Genomic DNA, 19204 nt, shown 5'->3' with positions numbered 1-19204 from the left:
CAATGTACATACAGGTTGGTGAATTTTTATATATGTTTACATTCATATAAACACCTTCAGATCAATATTTAAAATTTTAAAAATAAAATTAGATGTAACTATAGATAGGTTCTGTATTTTGATCTGGTTGATTGGGTAGATGTATACACGTGTTTTATATGTAATTGTTATAGCAAAGAATTTTAAGTGTACTCTTCAACTTTTAAAAAGTATATCTTGGGCATTGGGTAAATAAAGAAAATTACCTCAATCCATGTCATATAAATATATGGAAATCAGTTTAATTACATGAATCCTGGGTTTAAATCAGAATGAAATGTTTTAGAAATGAAAACAGCCTAAGAATCTTGAACCCTGAAATGTCTTAGGTCTGGCCATTCCCAATAGCTGCACAGGCTCAAACACACACACACACACACACACACACACACACACACACTCCCTCACCCTCCCACAAAGTCCACCTATGCTGGGCTGTGGTCTATCTCGCTGAGTGACCCATAACACACCTTCTTCCTCCTTTCTCTCTTCTCCTATTACTTTTACATAAGTAGCAAAGGAGAAGCAGTGCTTTCACCTGATAAAATGAAGAGGCGGGATAGCTCCTTTAAATTTAACCTACACCACATCTGAGTAATACCCTTGATGCGTATGTAAGGATAGAATAAACAGGTGAGGTGTAGAAAAAGAGAACTGGACTCTGTGTCAACTAGGTTCTATTCCCAGAAATACCACTTTTAGTTGGATTGTCTTAAATACATCATTTAACTTTTCTAGTACTATCAATAATAATAAAAGCATAATATGCTAATTAGACCAGATGATCTTCCAGACGAAGCTGGGGCTGTGAGGGAAGCCTGGGCCCCAGGTGCCAGAGGGAAGCTGGTGCCGGCAGCTGGGGGAAGGAAGGCCTACTCTTGCACGTATTTCGTGCATAGGGCCTCTAGTTGTTTATAAAATTGGTGAAGTGATGCCTACCTCACTGAGTTGTCTGATCTTTATGAGGTAAATTATATAAAGGTATTTTGCAGATTATAAAGCATGATAAATATAACCCATATATATTTACATGTAGATATCTATCTGTAGTTTATTTCCTCTATCCTCAATTTGCTTTCTGACTATATATTGGTAATGTTTTGTGGAGAGTATAACTGAAAGACAGTTACTGAGAGGGAATGCTTTTTTAAATTTATTTTTTATATATTTTTATTGATTTCAGAGAGGAAGAGAGAGGGAGGGAGGGGGAGAGAGAGAGCGAGAGAGAGAGAGAGAAACATCAATGATGAGAGAGAATCATTGATCAGCTGCCTCCATCATGCCCCCCACTGGGGACTGAGCCCACAATCCAGGCCTATGCCCTTGACCAGAACTGAACTCGGGACTTTTTAGTACACAGGCCAACGCTCCATCCACTGAGCCAAACTGGCCAGGGCTGCTTTTAATATATAATTTAGTAATACATAATTTAACAAATAGCTTCTATATACATTATCTTACTTAATTCTCCTATAATCCTAAAAGGAACCATAGTATGCCTCATTTACATATGAGAAAATTAAGGTTCAGAAATATTAATCTTGACCAAAGTGAAATAACATCAGTGGCAGAACTGGCATGTGTGTTTAAGTTGTGTAGTTAATGTGTATTTATCTACCCTTCCAGTTTTCTATGCTTCAATCTTTTACCAAGTCTCATTTTTCCAATAATTGTCTCTGGCCTTGGAGTCATGTCGTTTGAATCTCAGATTGGCCCCAACCTTCTAAATTCAGATTTTTGCAATTCCAACTCAGTTGACTTTGCATCACCCTTGAATGAAACTGCAGCTGCCACCCTCTTTAAATCACTTTAGTTGGATGTTATATATTTCCATATTACATATGATTAAGAACACCTGAATACTAAATGCATTATGCCAATGCTCGTTATATTTAAAATGTATCTTTCTCCCTTATTTTAGTGTTCGAAAGCATCCTCAAACCAAGGAAATACAAATTACCTCTTTCATCTTTAAAGTTACAGCATATGTAAGTGGAGAGGAAATTTACTACCAATGAATTTAATTACTTGCTATTAACAGGGTTGTTACAACTGGAGTTAGCAGTTAGGGCTATGTTATGCCTATGAAAAAAGATGATGATAGTTAGCTTTTTGTTAAATTTAAGGTATGCTTTTATTTGGAGAACAGTATGAACTTTTCTCCCTACCTTCCTTTCTGTTGTACATGTCTAATAATAGTCCTTAGTAAGGAGCTAAATCTGTGACTCATGGGAAGTAAATCTTAGTTCTCTGTCAAACCACAACTTATAGGTCAAATAAGTAAGAATGCCATGAATGTCTTTGTGCCACAGAATCGGATGCTTGAATTTTCGTAGCATACAAAATATTACTGACACATCTAAGTATCTTCATTCGATCAGTTCAGTGTTTATTGAGTATTCACTATGCTGGGCTAGGTGCTTTTTATTAATAAACAAAAGAAATATAGTCCCTCATAGTACATATGGACCGTGTTTTAAAAGAAAACAAAGATAGAAGAAAATTGCAAAATGGAAATTTTAGCAATATTAGCACTTTATAAGCACTTTTTCAAAAGAGGGATTTCTTTTTAGACTACAAATTCCTTAAGGTAAAAAATTATGCATGTTTGTGTAGTAATGAACATACGTATTGTTAGCATAGTAGACTGTCGATATTTCTTAAAAAGTACTTAACTGCCAATTTATTGTCAAAGATTTAAAGTTATATTTTAACAGAAAATATATTAGCTAAATATGTTGACTATTATTTGAATACTGTTGTGTACTAAATTAAGTTTATCTTTTTCAGGATTCTGATGGTGTGTGCTACCCTTCAAGAAAAAGTCATGAACAGACATTTTCTTACTTTATTGTGGATCCTATCATACGTCATGTTCATGTTTTATACCACTGTTTTGGCGTGGGAGAAATGTCTTAGCAGTATTCTTTCAGATAATCTATATTTACTATATTTTTATTTACCAATTTTTATTTTAGTACTTACTTATAGATAAGCAATTACTTTGCAAGGTAATTAAAGTAAAATGTAAAGAACCCACTTAGAACAGAAGCAAATGCCAAGATGCTTTTCTTTTTTTTTTAATATGTTTATATTGATTTTAGAGAAAGGGAAAGGGAAAGGGGGAAATAGAAACATTGGCTGCCTCCTGCACATCCCCTACTGGGGATTGAGCCACAATCTGGGCATGTGCCCTGACCGGGAATCAAACTGGCAACCTCTCTGTGCATGGGACAATGCTCAACCAACATGCTTTTCTTTAAATTTGTCTTTTAAAAAGCTAACATAGGAAATAGACTCTATCCCTAACGTAGTCTATACCAATGCATTTGGGAAATTTTTATAGAAGTTACAAAGAACTAAAACTCTAGTTAATATTTGTTGCATTCGAATTCAAGTGAGTCCTTAATTTTCCATGTATTTTATTTTAGAAGCTAATTAATTCCTGATTGAAATTGTGGAAGAAACTTAAACATCTTTACTATGTATCATTAATATGAATTATTAGCTTTTTAAATTTGAATTTTATTTAATTATACTTCTACATTGTATAAAGATTTATATCTCAAGGGCTGTGAAAAATATAACAGTTTCTTTGCTTCATTTGTCCCACTTAAAATCCTCAATTAAAAAAGAATGTTCTGAAAGTAATTGTAAACTCTCTTAGCACATAATAATTAAAATTGCAGCTGCCCACTGTTAGTACAAGATCTGCATGGAAACATAGAGAGTTGCCCTGATGGTATTATTAAGTTGGCAAAAGAATAAAGAACAGGTCTCTTAGTACTGTTTCCTCATTACATTCATAACATGAATATCTAACTTAGATGTTTTTTAATGGAAAAAGTAATTGACAAGAAATGTTGAGACTTTAAGGAGAGGCAAGTTTGGAATATTTGTTTCTATGTTGTAGGGATAAGGATGATAATCTTGGATTTGAACTTGTGGATATACCTGGAAGGCAACTGGCAAGCTGGGTATAGAGGTCAGGAAAGAAAGTTTAGCTTTTAATACCTAGCACAATGGCTTGGCACGTTAATAATTTATTGAGTGAGTATTTTCCAGATATGTTCAAAATATCCATAGATTTTTTTTAAAAATCATATAAAAGACATAAAATCAAGAACTAAAATGCCTACTTGCTACCAGTCTGGCTTGCCTGCCACACAGGCCCCCTACAATCTGGGGACCCTCTCTTTATCAATCAGTTAGTCAATCAGTTATTTTTGAGTACCAATTTCATGCAAGGCACTGTGCTATTTACTTTGGGGAAATACACACTCTCTATAAAACTTTGTAGAGAAGGTCATCTGTAAGAGTATGTCTATGAACAGTGATTGTTACATGAATTCAGAGATGGAAGAGACCACTATGAACTTAGCCTGGGAAGGTCTTGGTCTGGCTTCTACAAAAGAATGGATGGGGTTCCAGCACCTGGCAAGGAGAGCAGGCCAGCCCAGTAGAGGAGCATGCTGTGGCAGAGTGCCCTGAGCCTCACTCTCGGATGAAAGTTCGGAGGCAGAAGATGGGAACTGATGCGGAGGAGCTGCCAATATTCTCTCTCTGCTTTAAAGGTGGAGGTGAATACACCTTTGAAGGAAGATCAATCCATTTTTTTGGGAAAATCATTTTAATGACCTATCTGTGATTATGCAGGTTTTTGTATTAAGAGGTAGTAATAAAGACTTTGGGGTAGCCAAATTGCCTGGATTCTTTCTTCTGCCATTACTTGCTGTGTGACCAAGCTAGTTATGACCTTTCTGTGCCTTAGTTGCCTTTTCTATAAAAGGGGAAATTAATAGGACTCCTGCATAGATTATTGTGAAAATTACATATAGACTAGTATACACACAAACACACACACACACACACACACACACACACACACATATATATATATATATATATCTTAGAATGGTGCCAAGCACATAGTTTAAGTGTTCATGAATTGTGGCTTTTTTCATTCTCTGTTGAAGAAATATGAAAAAATCTGGAGCTAAGCAGCAAAATAATGTAAAAAGCTGTCTTCCTTAAGGTCAGAATTGCTTTTCTTAAGATTATTATTATTATTATTGATTAATCCTCACCCAAGGATATTTTTTCCATTGATTTTTAGAGAGAGTGGAGGGGTGGAAGGGAGGGAGAGAGAGAGAAACATCAATGTGAAAGAGACACATTCATTTATTGGTTGCTCCCACATGCGCCCCCCTCCCCCCTTCACTGGGGCCAGAGATCAAACCTGCAACCCTTGCCCTTGACTGGGAATCGAATCCAAGACCCCTCGGTGGGCAGGCTGAAACTCTAATCACTGAGTCATGCCAGCTAGGGCAAGATTATTATTATTTATAATATAATTTTATTTATTTCAAAGAGGAAGGGAGAGGGGGAGAGAGAAACATTAATAATGAAAGAGAATCATTCATTGGCTGCCTCCCGCAAGCCCCCACTGGAGATCAAGCCACAATCCTGGCATGTGCCCTGACCAGGAATCACACAGTGACCTTCTGGTTCATAGATCAACATTAAAACACTGATCCCACAGGCCAGGCTTATTTTATTATTAATTTGACTAGATAGAGTTTAAGAGATGGGAGCACTTTTTCCCCCTTTCTCTGAGCCCCAGAGAAGGTAGAGGACCTAAGCTTGGATTCTAGGTGTTTCTTTGGCAGCATTTTGCACACTTAGAATTATTTGCTCACCTATCTGTAATTATTTAATGTCTTGTCATGAACAACTGTGTCTATTTGGTCCCCCCTGTATCCTCAATGCCTAGCATATTGCCTGGCACTTAACTGACACTGAATCTGTGTTCCCTGAGGGACACAGTCCACGTGACGGGCGTGTGACTCAGGTGTGGAGACTGAGGGAGCAGGGAAGAGTGGTGAATACGGTCACAGGGCATCAGTAGTACAGTAGGTCCACTCGTTATCCCTAAGCCTGTGTAAAATTGTGCACACCGGTGTTAACTGGATGGAGCTGTACTGTGTGGGATCAGACCAGCAGCCTGGGACAAATTATCCTTGGAGAACAGGAGCAGCCTTAGAAGCCAGCCTTAAAGAGCACGCTGTGATCAACTGAGGATAGGGTAGTATTCTGGAGTGAGAAACTGACCACGGTGACATGTGTCAACACAATGGTTTTCTGGGACTTGACAGCATTTTTTCAGAAATTCTGAAAATGACTTAAGAAGAGAAGGCTTACGGAATTATAATGTGGATATTCAAACAATGGATTCAGGATGAGAACCTGGGACACTTAGGTCTGTCTCATGAGCAAAAAAATAGGCAGAAGAACACAAGGTGATTTGGGGGGACATGAGTACATCTCATGAGTTGGGACTGAGGAGTCCTGTTCAGGAGTTCTGGGTAATAACACAGAGAAGACAGATTAATGGGGAATCGGTCACTGAGGGCTGTGGGTACAAAGCTAAGAAATGTAAATCTTTTAAACAGATGACATATAGCAGTCATTAAAGACTTTGGAGCAGGGTGGTAGCATCATGAAAGTGATACTCTGGAAAGATCAGTCTGGCAGTGATGAATTGGGGTAAGTAAAGTCCAAAGTCCAAAGATCAAACAGAAGATTATAGTAGTTGTCAAAGCACAGAACTGACGGATCTAAGTTCATAGCAATGGAAACCCTTTTTGGGATCATGAAGTATGTGACAATGGAATGCAGATTAGAAAAAAATGAAATATGGACCCCAGAAAGGCTAGCGGCTGGGTGAATTATGAAGTGCTGGGTATTTGAGGTAGTGAGGACTGGGAAGTGGGAACTGTGGTAGGAAGATGTGGTCAGAGTGGGGAAATCCCTCGTCCTGCCTTTTGTTCCTGTCCCAGGCCACGCTCGACCAACCTTGGTCCTTACAACTTTGAAAACCTAGGTCTGAAGTTTCTAAAAACTGACTGGAGGTTTCTTAGGAAACCTATTGATCCTGAAGGCTTCCAATTAGTCATCCAATTAATCAGCAAGTATTCATTCATTCTTCCACAGATGTTTATTGATTACCTACTGTGTGCTGGGCATTTCTAGGCACTGCACATACAGCAATGAACAAAACAGACAAAACTTTCTATATTTGGAAGTTTACATTCTAGTGCTCATAATAGTGGCAGGTGCAATGAGAGAAATACCCAATTACTCCTATGAAACTTGAAGTTTTTATTGGAGACATGACACACATTTTTAAATATTTTTCAATCTGATGGGTGTGAAATGATACTTATTTTCTTAATTACTCTGACTTTTTATATAAAATAGAGGATTGCCCTAACCGGTTTGGCTCAGTGGGTAGAGCATCAGCCTGTGGACTCAATGGTCCCAGGTTCGAATCCGGTCAAGGGCATGTACCTTGGTTGCGGGCACATCCCCAGTAGGAGGTGTGCAGGAGGCCTCTCCCATCGATGTTTCTAACTCTCTATCCCTCTCCCTTCCTCTCTATAAAAAAATCAATAAAATATATATATTTTTAAAAATAGAGCATTATTTTATGTATTTTTACAAATGTGTATTGATTCTGATGGGTAATTTCAGGGTTGGGAACCACTGCTCTACTCTACTTTTTTTCTTGTTTAAAAAAAAAAGAGTGGGGAGAAAGAATACATGAAACACAAAAACCAAAGGAAAGAATAAAAGACAGGGAAGTATGCTGTCTCTTACTGTAAAAGCTGCATTAATTAGTACTAAAAGCTGCATTTAGGGCCACATTTAGCAGTGTCCAACTGGCAAACTCTAGCAGCCAGAATACCTGATATCCTCTAACGTAAGCCTTCAATCTCCTGACTTGGCACACAAGTGAAAGTCCATTCGAATAGGCTGGCTAGCCTGGGTTTCAATAAGCCTGAAACTTACCATTCCTGTTTATCTTGTCTTTTTTCTCTTGGAGAGAGAGAAAAAATGTCACTGAGCTTTAGCCAACACCAAGCATCTAAATTATTTTTCGTTACTGAAAGGTGTGTGAGAGAAATAGTAGAATGGAAAGCACCTATAGCAATATAAATAGACCTTTATTCAATCAATTTTTTTTATCAACTGGCACCCTTCTATGCTCTTAACATATTGTAGAATAAAACACGTATTCTTAAAATACTTTGTACATATAAAATAAGGTGAAATATAGCATTGCCGTTCTGAGGGATCCAGAGTGATCAGTCAAGGGTGATCCACGATGAAAGGCTTCCTTGAGAAGGGAATGAAAATACACCTTAAAAGCAGCAGCAGTCATGGATTGGCTGAGGGGAGGAAAGGTTTCCAGGCAGAGGGAATGTTCCTGGCTAGCAGTGTAGAGGTAGGAAAAGCATGTGGTATTACAAACTGTCTTGAATACAGCAGCAGATATGCCTAGAAAAGTAGATCATTCCACTAATGTCTACTGTGTATAGTAAATGGAGACCATCTGGACATCATCTCTGGCTAAGAATCCTTCATATACTTGAATGTAATTATTAAGTCTTCCCACAGTCATTTGTCTAAACAACCCCACATCTTTAGCCTTTACTCAATGTCTCGTTTCTCGGTTCTTTAATCATCTTCTTTCAGTCTGCTAAGTCCTCTCCAAGTAACGCATGTTCTCCGGTTGTCAGTGTCATAATATATGCTACCTACTGTCCCAAAAGTCAGTTATACACAATTGATTACAATTTGTGAGGGTCATTATTTACGTAATTTCTGTGTACCAGGTGTATAATTTAACATTCTTTAGAACTGTATCTTGGTTTAGGAAGTCAAAAGTTAAACTCTTAAAATGTACATATGAATTTGTTGTGCTGAATTAGAATAACAGCATTTTAGAACTAAAAGGCACAGGAGATCACTTAGTTCAACTCTCTTTTTTACACAAGAACTTGGGGTCTTCAGAGGTTTTTCTGCTCTAATTCAATAGTCACTAGCCATATATGAAATAGAAAATTCTATTCCTTAGTCACACTAGCCACTTCAAGTGCTCAGTAGCTACACATGTGGCTAGTAGTTCTGGTTTTTAACAGCACAGATATAGATCATCCCTTCCCCCATCACAGAAAGTTTTATTGGGCAGCACGGGGTTAAATGACTTGCCCAAAGCCATAAAACTCTTAGAACCAGAACTTCCAGTTCCTGGTCCAGAGAGCTGACCATACTTTTTTTAAAAGGCAAAACATGATAGATGACTTACCCTATCTGCAGCATTAAAGTTTTTGTACAAAGCATTGTGCTAGGTATGGATCCTGACCCCAACAAGGTTTTAAGAAAATTACTTTAGGTGGGTTGCTGCCTATATAGAAATTCCTGCAGTTTTGAGTTGGAGAGCAAGGGTGAAAATGGCACTTGAGGGGAATGGGTGTAGAATCATAGAAGATTGATGGGAGTGGGAAAGACCGGATGGAGCCTGGGAGACCAGCCAGGAATTGAGGTGTGAGCTGAAAAGTGTCTGATGCCTCTGGGAAGGTCAGAAGGACTGGAGACATTTCAGTAAACAAACCCATCTCCCCCCAACCCTTGCCCCCTCCCCCCACACATACATATACACACACATTTACATACATATATGCATTAAATAGCTGGAGACCAGAAGGGAGATGTAATTAAAACAACCTGCCACAACCTATATACTAGTAGGCAGCAACCCACTTAAAGTAATTCGGTAACATTCACATTTTTAGCATGACATGTGGCACACACACAAATTTTTTTGTTCTTATTATTTTTAATTTTTTTATTGATTCCAGAGATAGGGAGAGGGAGAGAGGATCATCAATCGGCTGCCTCCTGCACGCCCCCTACTGGGGATTGAGCCAGAAACCCAGGCATGTGCCCTGTCCAGGTTCATGGGTCCATGCTCTACCACTAAGTCACACCCACTGGACACAAAAAAATGTTTTTAAAACCATTACGTTAAAAACTATCTCTTAAGGATACATCAACCTCTCTGATGTGCCTCTTATTATCTAACTTATTTCCCCTTTAATGGTTTTAAAAACAATTTTTGTGCCACATGTCTTGTTGAAGATATGAAACAATAGTCACAGAATGTTAAAACTGCAAACATATTGGAATCACTGCTTAAGAGACCTTTTAAAATAGAATTAAGCTGAAGCCGGTTTGCTCAGTGGATAGAGCGTCAGCCTGCGGACTGAAAGGTCCCAGGTTCGATTCCAGTCAAGGGCATGTACCTGGGTTGCAGGCACATCCCCAGTAGGAGATGTGCAGGAGGCAGCTGATCGATGTTTCTCTCTCATCGATGCTTCTAACTCTCTATCTCTCTCCCTTCCTCTCTGTAAAACTCAATAAAATATATTTTTAAAAAAATAATAAAATAGAATTAATTGTTACCTTTCAGGTAAGATTCAAGACGTCGCTTTTTGAGATTCATTACAACATGAATGTTATCAAATAAATAGATTTTTTTCAATTGTCAAAAACATATACCAGATATAGATATTTATGGAATAAATAATGAGATTAAAAGACTACTTATCCATAAAATTGTAAAGGGATTTTACCTTGATGCATGATGTTTACAAAGCAATATTTATAGAACAAAAATAGAATGTGGAATATAATATAGAGTAGTGTCCTCAAACGTTAGCTTGCATCAGAATCACCTACAGGGACTTGTTAAAGCCCAGATTGCCCTGTCTCCCTCCAGGGCTTCTGATTCAGTGGGTCTGGCTTATGGCCTGAGAACCTACATTTCAAACAAAGTTTCATTGAGCTGATGTTGGTTTGGGGACTGTGGGAAGTCATCCATTGTCTTCTCTATCAGAGGGGTGTGGACAAGGATCCCGGAAGGCTGGTGACCCTTGAAGCCCTGGCGGGCTGTGCACCCTTGTTAGTCCAGACAATGGTAGCTGAAGCAACTTCCCCATTTATTATTATGTAAATCCTTGCTGATGGGCTAGTCTGCCTGTTACTGGAAATTGCCTGCCTAAGGGCTATGCTATGGGTGTACCCAAACCAATAAAAGGTTGGCGAGGCCTGAGCACCCGTGGAAGTCCTTCCCCTTGAGTTGGACTTGCCCGCCTGGCCCCCCAATATTTCCAAATTATCTCTTGTCTCTTCTCTTTCATTTGTGTGCGGCTCCTCTTCCAGACCCTGAACCCTGAACCACGCGGGACGTGGGGGGAAACATTTACAACAGGGGACTATACCTTGAGAACCACTGGTAGGTAACCTAATATGTTTAGTACTTTTAGAAGATAACCTTCCCATTTTCTGTGTAACTTAGTAAAGTGTGGCTGATGATGAGACCTCCTGACCTTTACTTTCAAGCCTCGATGTAGAAAGCACAAGTCTGTATAGCTCACTGCACAGTGAGGCTCGTTGGGGCCTCCATTACATGCTGCACGTGGTTCTGCCCTAAGCCGGAAGGGCTTCATACTCTGACATTCCTCACCTCCAGCTCTCAGAACAAACGAATTTCTCCCGTATGGACAACTTTAGCTAGGTTGTAGAAGAAAAATAAATCTGACTTAAAATGATATTTTTATTACAGTATATAGGACATTTTATTTAAATAAAAGGAGCCTATTAACCAACATGCATCTATTGTGCTATCATATGAAAAATACATATAGTATTTGAAAGGAGTGGGTCTTTCTGTCATCGGTCTGACAGAGCCTCCAAGATACCAAAAAAAACACAAAAAACACACACACAAAAAAAAACAGGATTGAGCAATTTACCTGTGTCCTCAACCCTCTCTGGAAGGTTGTCATAACCTGGTGTGTGCTTATCAGTTTAAGCAACTAGCTCACCCGGATAGTAATCTGAGTAGAGTTGCTCATAAATATTTTTTCTGCTATCAGGGAAAAATGTCAGAGAAGCCAAATTAAATGAGTGAAAACTTGGCATAATTTTTTTACAAAGAAGTATTATCATAGATTGTAGCTTATCTCTCTTCTAATGCCAGTTCCCTACCCCAACTGATGTTGTGTAACTAAACAGGGATGAACATGATCTTGTGGGTTTTTTTAAATAATTACATGTAAATGTTCATTTCTTCTAAAGTGCTTTAAAACTGCTTGTTCTCTAAAATTGGTAAATAGATGACACTTTGAGACTTTTTCTTTCTTACTTAGACCTATAGCTATGGCCTAGGAAAAAGAATTCCAGTCTACAAATGAGTGACATCATGTGATATTTATCTTTCTCTGACTGACTTATTTTGGTAAGGGGGAGAGATCAACCAAAGGACTTGTATGCATGCATAGAAGCATAACCAATGAACACAGACACCAGCGGTGTGAGGGCATGAGTGGGGGAGGGTTGGGGGGCAAGAAGGGGATAAGGACACATATGTAATACCTTAATCAATAAAGAAAACAAAAACAAAATTCCAGTCTAGCAACACCTTTTGTAACATACCTCAAAGTAATGGATTCTGAATAAATAAATTACCCCAGGAGTTGCAGAACCTACTCTTTAGTTGCATATATAGCTTTGCAGGGACCCTGACTTCAAATAGCTATCTGTATGCTAAATTTATTTTTCAATTCTGATAATATCTGTTAAATAATACGAACAATAATTTGTACTAGTTTTTTATTTTTTTTGAAGTGGGTATTTTCCATCTATAAATTAGAGGTGCAGTTACGACATTTGAGATTCCCTTCTCCCTATAACTAGACTGAAAAGCAGTTTTTAAAAAGCTCCTGATCATTACCCAATGCATTTACTGTTCATAGTAGTTTCTAGCTATTTCAGAGGGATCTCCTTCAAGCCAGAGTCTAGCTCATAATTATTGATTAGTGTTTAATGTGTAACATGCGTAATAATTGCTAAAGGCTGTGGTAATAAACATTTTATATCTGAGAATTTAGAACATGAATTAGAATAAAAGTAATTTCAGGGCTATGTTAATTCTCAAGTACACACAAAATATCTTCTAAATATTAAAGTGGAGAACTCTGAAATAATATCTCTGAGTTGAATAGTTGAGTCCTATCAGGCCAAAGAGAACTTTCTTTAGCAAACTGTTCCTTAATTTCTCATCACATAATTATATCAAGTCAATTCAAATCAGGCTTTCTTAATCTACATAATACAATAATAAAAACTCATTCACACTTCTTATTTAATCCTCATTATTACCCTGTGAAATAAGCATAATTAAACCAATTACTGCTGATTCCTGGCACATAATCAGCACTTTAGAAGTACTTACACAAACGTTTCATCTTAATTTCATCCACTCAGTGCCAGACAGATAGCTCGCAGAGAATAGGAAGATCCAGAAACAGAAGGGAATAAGCAGAAGCTTTGAGGCTATTGAAGCCATGAGTGAACAAAATCATGAGTGAGAGACACGGGGACTTCTCCAGTTTTAGCAGGAAGGGAAGCCGAGTCCCAGTAGTGGATCACTCTGACAGGGGAACTTACAGAGAATAATTGATTCTAGGGGTTTGGGAGATCACCACCAATGTGGTTAGAACTTCAGTGAATCCTGAGCAAGACATAGAGATCCACGAAGTGGGCTTCACATGCTAGGACTGTTTCTCCCTTTCTGTGAAAAAATATATATATATACTAGTGGCCTGGTGCACAAAATTCATGCACAGGTAGGGTCTCTAGGCCTGGCCAGCAATCAGGGCCTATCAGGGCCTTCCAGCTGCCAGCCAGGACCTACCTTTTCCAGCTGCCAGCTGCTGGCCGGGGCCTTCCTTCATTCCGCACTGCCCACTGGTGGTCAGCACACATCATAGCAAGCGACCTGGTCTCCCAGTCAAACTCCTGAGAGGACACTTTGAATATTAGCCTTTTATCCTATATAATAAAAGCCTAATATGCTAAATGTCCAGTCATCTGGTTGGCCGTTCAACCAATCAAAGCATAATATGCTAATGATATGCTAAAGCAGCTCAACTGCTCAATATGTGTGCACTGACCACCAGGGGGCAGACACTCCAACCGATAGGTTAGCTTGCTGCTGGGGTCTGGCCAATTGGGACTGAGTGAGACAGGCCGGACACACCCTGGAGCCCTCCCACTCTCCCTCCCCAGCTGGCCAACCTCCCGTGTCCCTCTCCAGCCCCAATTGTGCACCAGTGGGGTCCCTCGCCCTGGCCTGCACCCTCTTGCAGTCCGGGACCCCGTGGTGGATGTTGGAGAGCCCGTTTTAGCCCAATGGCCATTTGTTCCAAGAGTTCCTTTGGCCACAAAACCTATGGGCCCTTTTGAGAAAAATGGTTTTTAATATGTTTTTATTGATTTCTAAGAGAAGAAGGGAGAGGGAGAGAGAGACACCTCAATGATGATGAGAGAATCATTGATTGGCTGCTTCCTGCATGCCGCCTACTGGAGATTGAGCCTGCAACCCAGGCATGTGCTCTGACTGAAAATCAAACGGTGACCTCCTGGTTTTTAAGTTGACACTCAACCATTGAGCCATACCAGCTGGGCTCCCTTTCTGTGAATTCTTAAGGTAGAGCCTCCTTAACTGAGGTAACCTATGTCCCTTGCAGTATGAAAACCCCTAAAAAGTATATTGTCCATTAATTTTTTTCTAAACTCCTTTGGAATGAAAGACTGTCTCTTCACACTTTCAATCTGACGTTCCAGAGATTAACCTAGCTTTGTCCTCAATATTTAAAATTAAGACTTCATAACTCTAAACCAGCATTTGCTGGTTGATAAAATACTCCTTAAATGACAGGGTTTCTATACCCCTGTAACCTACATGCATATATTTGTGAATAACCTTTTTGAACCGTCTGAAATTAAATATAATGTTCCTGATGGGGCATTTGAGCTCTGGAATCAGAAATGTAGATTCAAATTCAGTTCTATCACATACTAGCAGTACAACTTTGGGCAAGTTATTTAACTCTCTGTGCCTCAGTTTCCTCATCTATAAGAGGTTTTTGCTGTTGTTTTTAAAAATGTATTTTTATTTACTTGAGAGAGGGAAAGGGAGAGAAACAATAAGAGAGAAACATCAACATCGATTGACTGCCTCCTGCTGGGGATTGAGGGTCATGTGCCCTGACCGGGAATTGAACAGGCAACCTCTTGGTGCATGGTTGATGCAGGGCTTTAAGAGGTTGTTTTTAATTTTAACTTTAAAGAATTGTTATAAGGATTAAATGGGATATTCCATTTAGAGCACTCAGCACATCTGACCCAATGTTAACTGTTACTTTTATTCCATCAAGAACATTCTAAAACTCAAGCAATTTATTAAATGTTGTGAAGTCTTAGAAGTATATGACTGAGAAACATCTGTGTGGCCTGTGGAAACGGAATGAATTTTCAAAATTGGAGTTATGGCAGCAAGTTAGTTGTTTGCCGTTCAAACCCATACCTCTATTCTTGGGCTCTGGGGTACCTCCTTACCCTCCTCCCCTCCTTGTCTTCTGTGTTTGCTGAGAACTTATTGTCAGCATTGCTGACATGGGGACAGAGAGAGGGGAGACCCAGAGTGGTACTGGGGACACAGACACACAAACAATCACAACAAACTATGGTAAGTGCCATGATGGAGGAGGTGGGTGAATTATGTGAGCCCCGAAAAGCAGCCTCTCACCGGGTGTGTGGGGTGGGGACCACTGAGAAGGGGAAAGCAAGGAGGCTTTTTGTTAGAGTAGGTACAGAGGTTGGAGGTTGAGTACAAGGGAAACCAGGTGAAAAAGGGGTTCCAAACAGCAAGAACAGCATCTTCAGAGGGCAAAGGATGAGAGGGAAAGTGGTGTATTCAAGGAATTACAAGTGGTTCCATAAGCCGGGAAAACGTAACACTTACAGGTGAGTTGCAAGAGATGGATTGAGGAGAGAAGCAAGGACTGGCATGGTTAAGGTTATATGCCAGGAATTTGTCTTGAACGGTTTCACACCACGATCAGACTCGCATGTTAGGAAGATCACTCTGATATCAGAGTAGAAGCCTGATAGAGCCCCGTAAAGCTAGGAGCCACATACAACTGGAAGGAGCCACGTAAAACTAGAAGCAGGGACATGATTTCGGAAGCTCTGTAAAAATGGATGGGAAGTAAAGTAGAAATGGACATGGAGCTGGGCAGCAGACCTTCAGAGATCTGAAAGAACAACACAAATTATTAACTGGCTGTATGTAATTTATGGGAAAGGGAAGTGATTAAGAGGACACGCTTATGGCTTGAATAAGGGAGTGGATCATGATGCTATTAACTGAGATGGTGAATCAGAAGGAGGATGTGGCTAGGGAGGGTGTGTGTGTGGTTGGAGGTGGAAGAGGGTAGAGGTAAAGAGTTCAATTTTGGATGTGTTGAGTCAGAGGGTAAATGAATAAAAGGTGAGGAAGTGAAAAGCAAGCATGTGGACTGGACTGCTCTTTCTAAAAAAAATGGTACATGTGCAAGCCAAGTCTTGTATGTGTGTTTCTGTAAGTTCAGGGGAAGATTTGTGGGGCTTTTGTGCATGGTGGTCTCCATTCTCTGAGTAGATGGAGGTGATGTGGTTTTCTAAAGGGTAAGTGGGTGATGAATAACCATGATGTGGAGAGCAGTAAAGTTTAGAACAGCCATGTCACATGAGTGAGAAGCTGATTGCAGACACGGGAAAGATGGTTAGAGACTATAAATATAGAAAGACACCAATTCACGCGCCTGAGAGATTCCCTCCAGCACCCCCCAGGAAGCTGGGTGTTAGCCAGGCTTTTCAGAGGTTGAGAGAGGGCTGGAGACTTCCTTTTCTCAAGCCCCCAGTCTACTCAAGCATGCTGGAATGTCGAGAGGGTTACAAAACCAAGGTATGTTTCAATTGTTTACACTTAGCAAATTAATGCTTTTAACACACGATTACAGTGCAATGTAACTGTGTGCTATTCGCCAGATAATTACAGAATTTACTTAAAACATTAATTCATAATGCATTAAAGAGTGTCCTTTGGTAACAGGACAAAGTTTAAAGTTCTACAATGAATGCCTTCTTGTACTGGTGCAGGTGTAGATCTCTGGGATGATAGTATAATCTCAGTTTGACAAAATGTCTAAATGTGGGGCCCAGGCCCCCATAAGCTTTAGATACTGGATGGAAAAGACAGATGACTGGATTAATTCAGTTTAAAAGATTCATTGAAATACATGAGGCAATGGAATTGAGGACATAGATGACTAAGAGAGGTTGAAGCAATGTTATGATTTCTAAACTGAATTGGGAAAGAAAGGAAAACAGGAGTGATAGGTTGGTGGCAAAGAGAGAGGTTAATAATAAATGAGGGGTGAGTAATGAAACCAGAGGACCAAATGGTTATTGAGAGAATAGTATAACCTAGTTTGATTTCATAGCTGAAGTATTTCTGGACAATGATGGGGTGTGGACATAGGAGTAGGTGACTAAAGTGGAGTGGAGATGAGGGTCCATTGTAGCTGAGAAGTCATTGCGAGACCAGCGTTTTGAGACAGTGATCTCCATGGACATTGAAAATGACCCAGGAAAATGGTGGGTCTTTGTCTGAAGAAACCCTCCCTGTTTCAAGGTGCCTTACATTGATAATTGCTCCAAAAGTGGGGCTGGAAAGGAGGAGACGGGCAAAGGATTGAATACATGTTATCGTTATTCAACACTAACCTGTGATTGAAACTTTATAGATGAGGAATAGTAAATTACACAATCTTGGTCGATGCTTCAGCAGTGCTTACAGAACATAAAATCACTCCAAACAGCCTTTTAATCCACTTATCAAAGCAATTTTGTTCTCATTTTAATGGCAGGTGAAACAATATTGAACAAAGCAACCTCTGCTGCACCCTAAGCCCTTTAATTATAGTGTTCATAGTTGTAAATGCTCTAGTTAAGGGACAGCTTCCATTACAACCCCAGGTTTGTAATCACTTTGGTTCTTCGAGTTTGTTTTTCAGTTGAAGTTTTTAATGCATACTTTCTGTCCAAAGGCTTTGTGTGGGTTGATTACTGGACATGAGAGGAAGGGACTGCCGACAGGATCCTGGGCGAAGCGGGAGAAGTTGCTGCAAAAGAGAGGCCATGTCACTACATGGGAAGTAAACTGTGGACCTGGACAATAACAGCTGACATTTATGCAGAGCTTATAGGCCAAACACTGAGCTAAGTGCGTATTTCATGTCCGTTGACTCATTTAATGCCTCAGCAGATGAAGTGGCTGTTCTTACCGGTGACCACAATGTTAAAGAAATTAAAGAACAGGTAATACGTAACTTGTCCGATGTCTCACAGCTAGTAAATGGTGGAACTGGGAGCTCAACTCAGATCTCTGTAACTCCAGAACCTACACACTTATGGTTAAATGTACTTAACATTTTGGTATGGGGTGGAGATAAACTTAAGGAGCATGGGGGGCTTCACAAGGGGGAACCCCTTTCTTCAGATGGAACTGGGGTCCAGAGCAGCCGAGCAGAGCCCCTGCTTTAGAATCTGGAGGGCCCGTAGCCTCTTCCCAGGACGCCCCTCCCCACCCCCCCAAGTGATACAGAGCCTTCCTCAGAACTCTCCCGAGCATGTCCTGGCTGGAGGAAGATTATCTTTCTGCTCAGGGGACGTTTTCTTGCTATTTATACATCTGCTCCCCTAGCACTGCAGACAAAAATCATTAAAACAAGTTAGGCTTCTTTCAGAAATGCATTTAAAATCAGAGGGATGTTGCACAATCCTGTGAATATGCTAAAAACACCGAGTTGCTTAAACGGATGAGTCCTGTGGCCTGTTTATATCTCAATAAAGTTGCTTATTTTAACAATCAGAATGCATGAATTAAAAAAAAATTTTTTTTTCCATTTGCTTTTAACGATTTCAAATGGACTCCTCGCACGGCCACTTAGAGAACCAGGTGGCTGGGGTGAGCGCCTCTCATTCCTCACTCAGCCGACATTCGCGGGGTCCACCCTGTGCCAGGCACAGGGATAAGGGGATGGACTCCCGTCTCCTGGAGGACGAGGGCGGGCTCACAGAGGAATCTATGCTGCAAGTTTCAGTGTTAAAAAAGTCCCCCCCCCCTTTTTTTTTAAAAGGGCAACATTGGTGGGTTTTTTAAAAAGTGCATGACATCACTCACAGATCTAGTCTCAAAACTTCGAATTACCGAGACCGTTTATCCCTGGGAAGGAGGGTGTTTTCACAGTCCAAAAGTGAAAAAAAACCAAGTTGCTGCGCCTGTTAGCGGGTATGCAACCGAACCCCGACCTGTCCTCGAGGCTTTCCCCCCGCACGGCCGTCCGCCGGCTGCGGGCGAGCTCCCGCG

At 40.0% G+C, this 19204-nt stretch overlaps 1 protein-coding gene across 1 annotated transcript in view; it reads left to right on the top strand.

Annotated features, from left to right (window-relative positions):
- Nucleotides 1-3110, top strand: part of LOC102773199 (chromosome unknown open reading frame, human C11orf70) — a 36007-nt gene extending 32897 nt beyond the window's left edge. The window contains exons 6-7 of the mRNA XM_006775246.2: nucleotides 1961-2027; nucleotides 2830-3110. Coding sequence (XP_006775309.1) covers nucleotides 1961-2027; nucleotides 2830-2958 — 196 coding nt within the window. The 3' untranslated portion in view covers nucleotides 2959-3110. The remainder of the gene's footprint in view (nucleotides 1-1960; nucleotides 2028-2829) is intronic.
- The last annotated feature ends 16094 nt before the right edge of the window (nucleotides 3111-19204 follow it).

Source organism: Myotis davidii, unplaced genomic scaffold, assembly GCF_000327345.1.
Source record: "Myotis davidii unplaced genomic scaffold, ASM32734v1 scaffold8, whole genome shotgun sequence".
Lineage (NCBI taxonomy): Eukaryota > Metazoa > Chordata > Mammalia > Chiroptera > Vespertilionidae > Myotis > Myotis davidii.
This window is presented reverse-complemented; position numbering and strand designations above follow the sequence as displayed.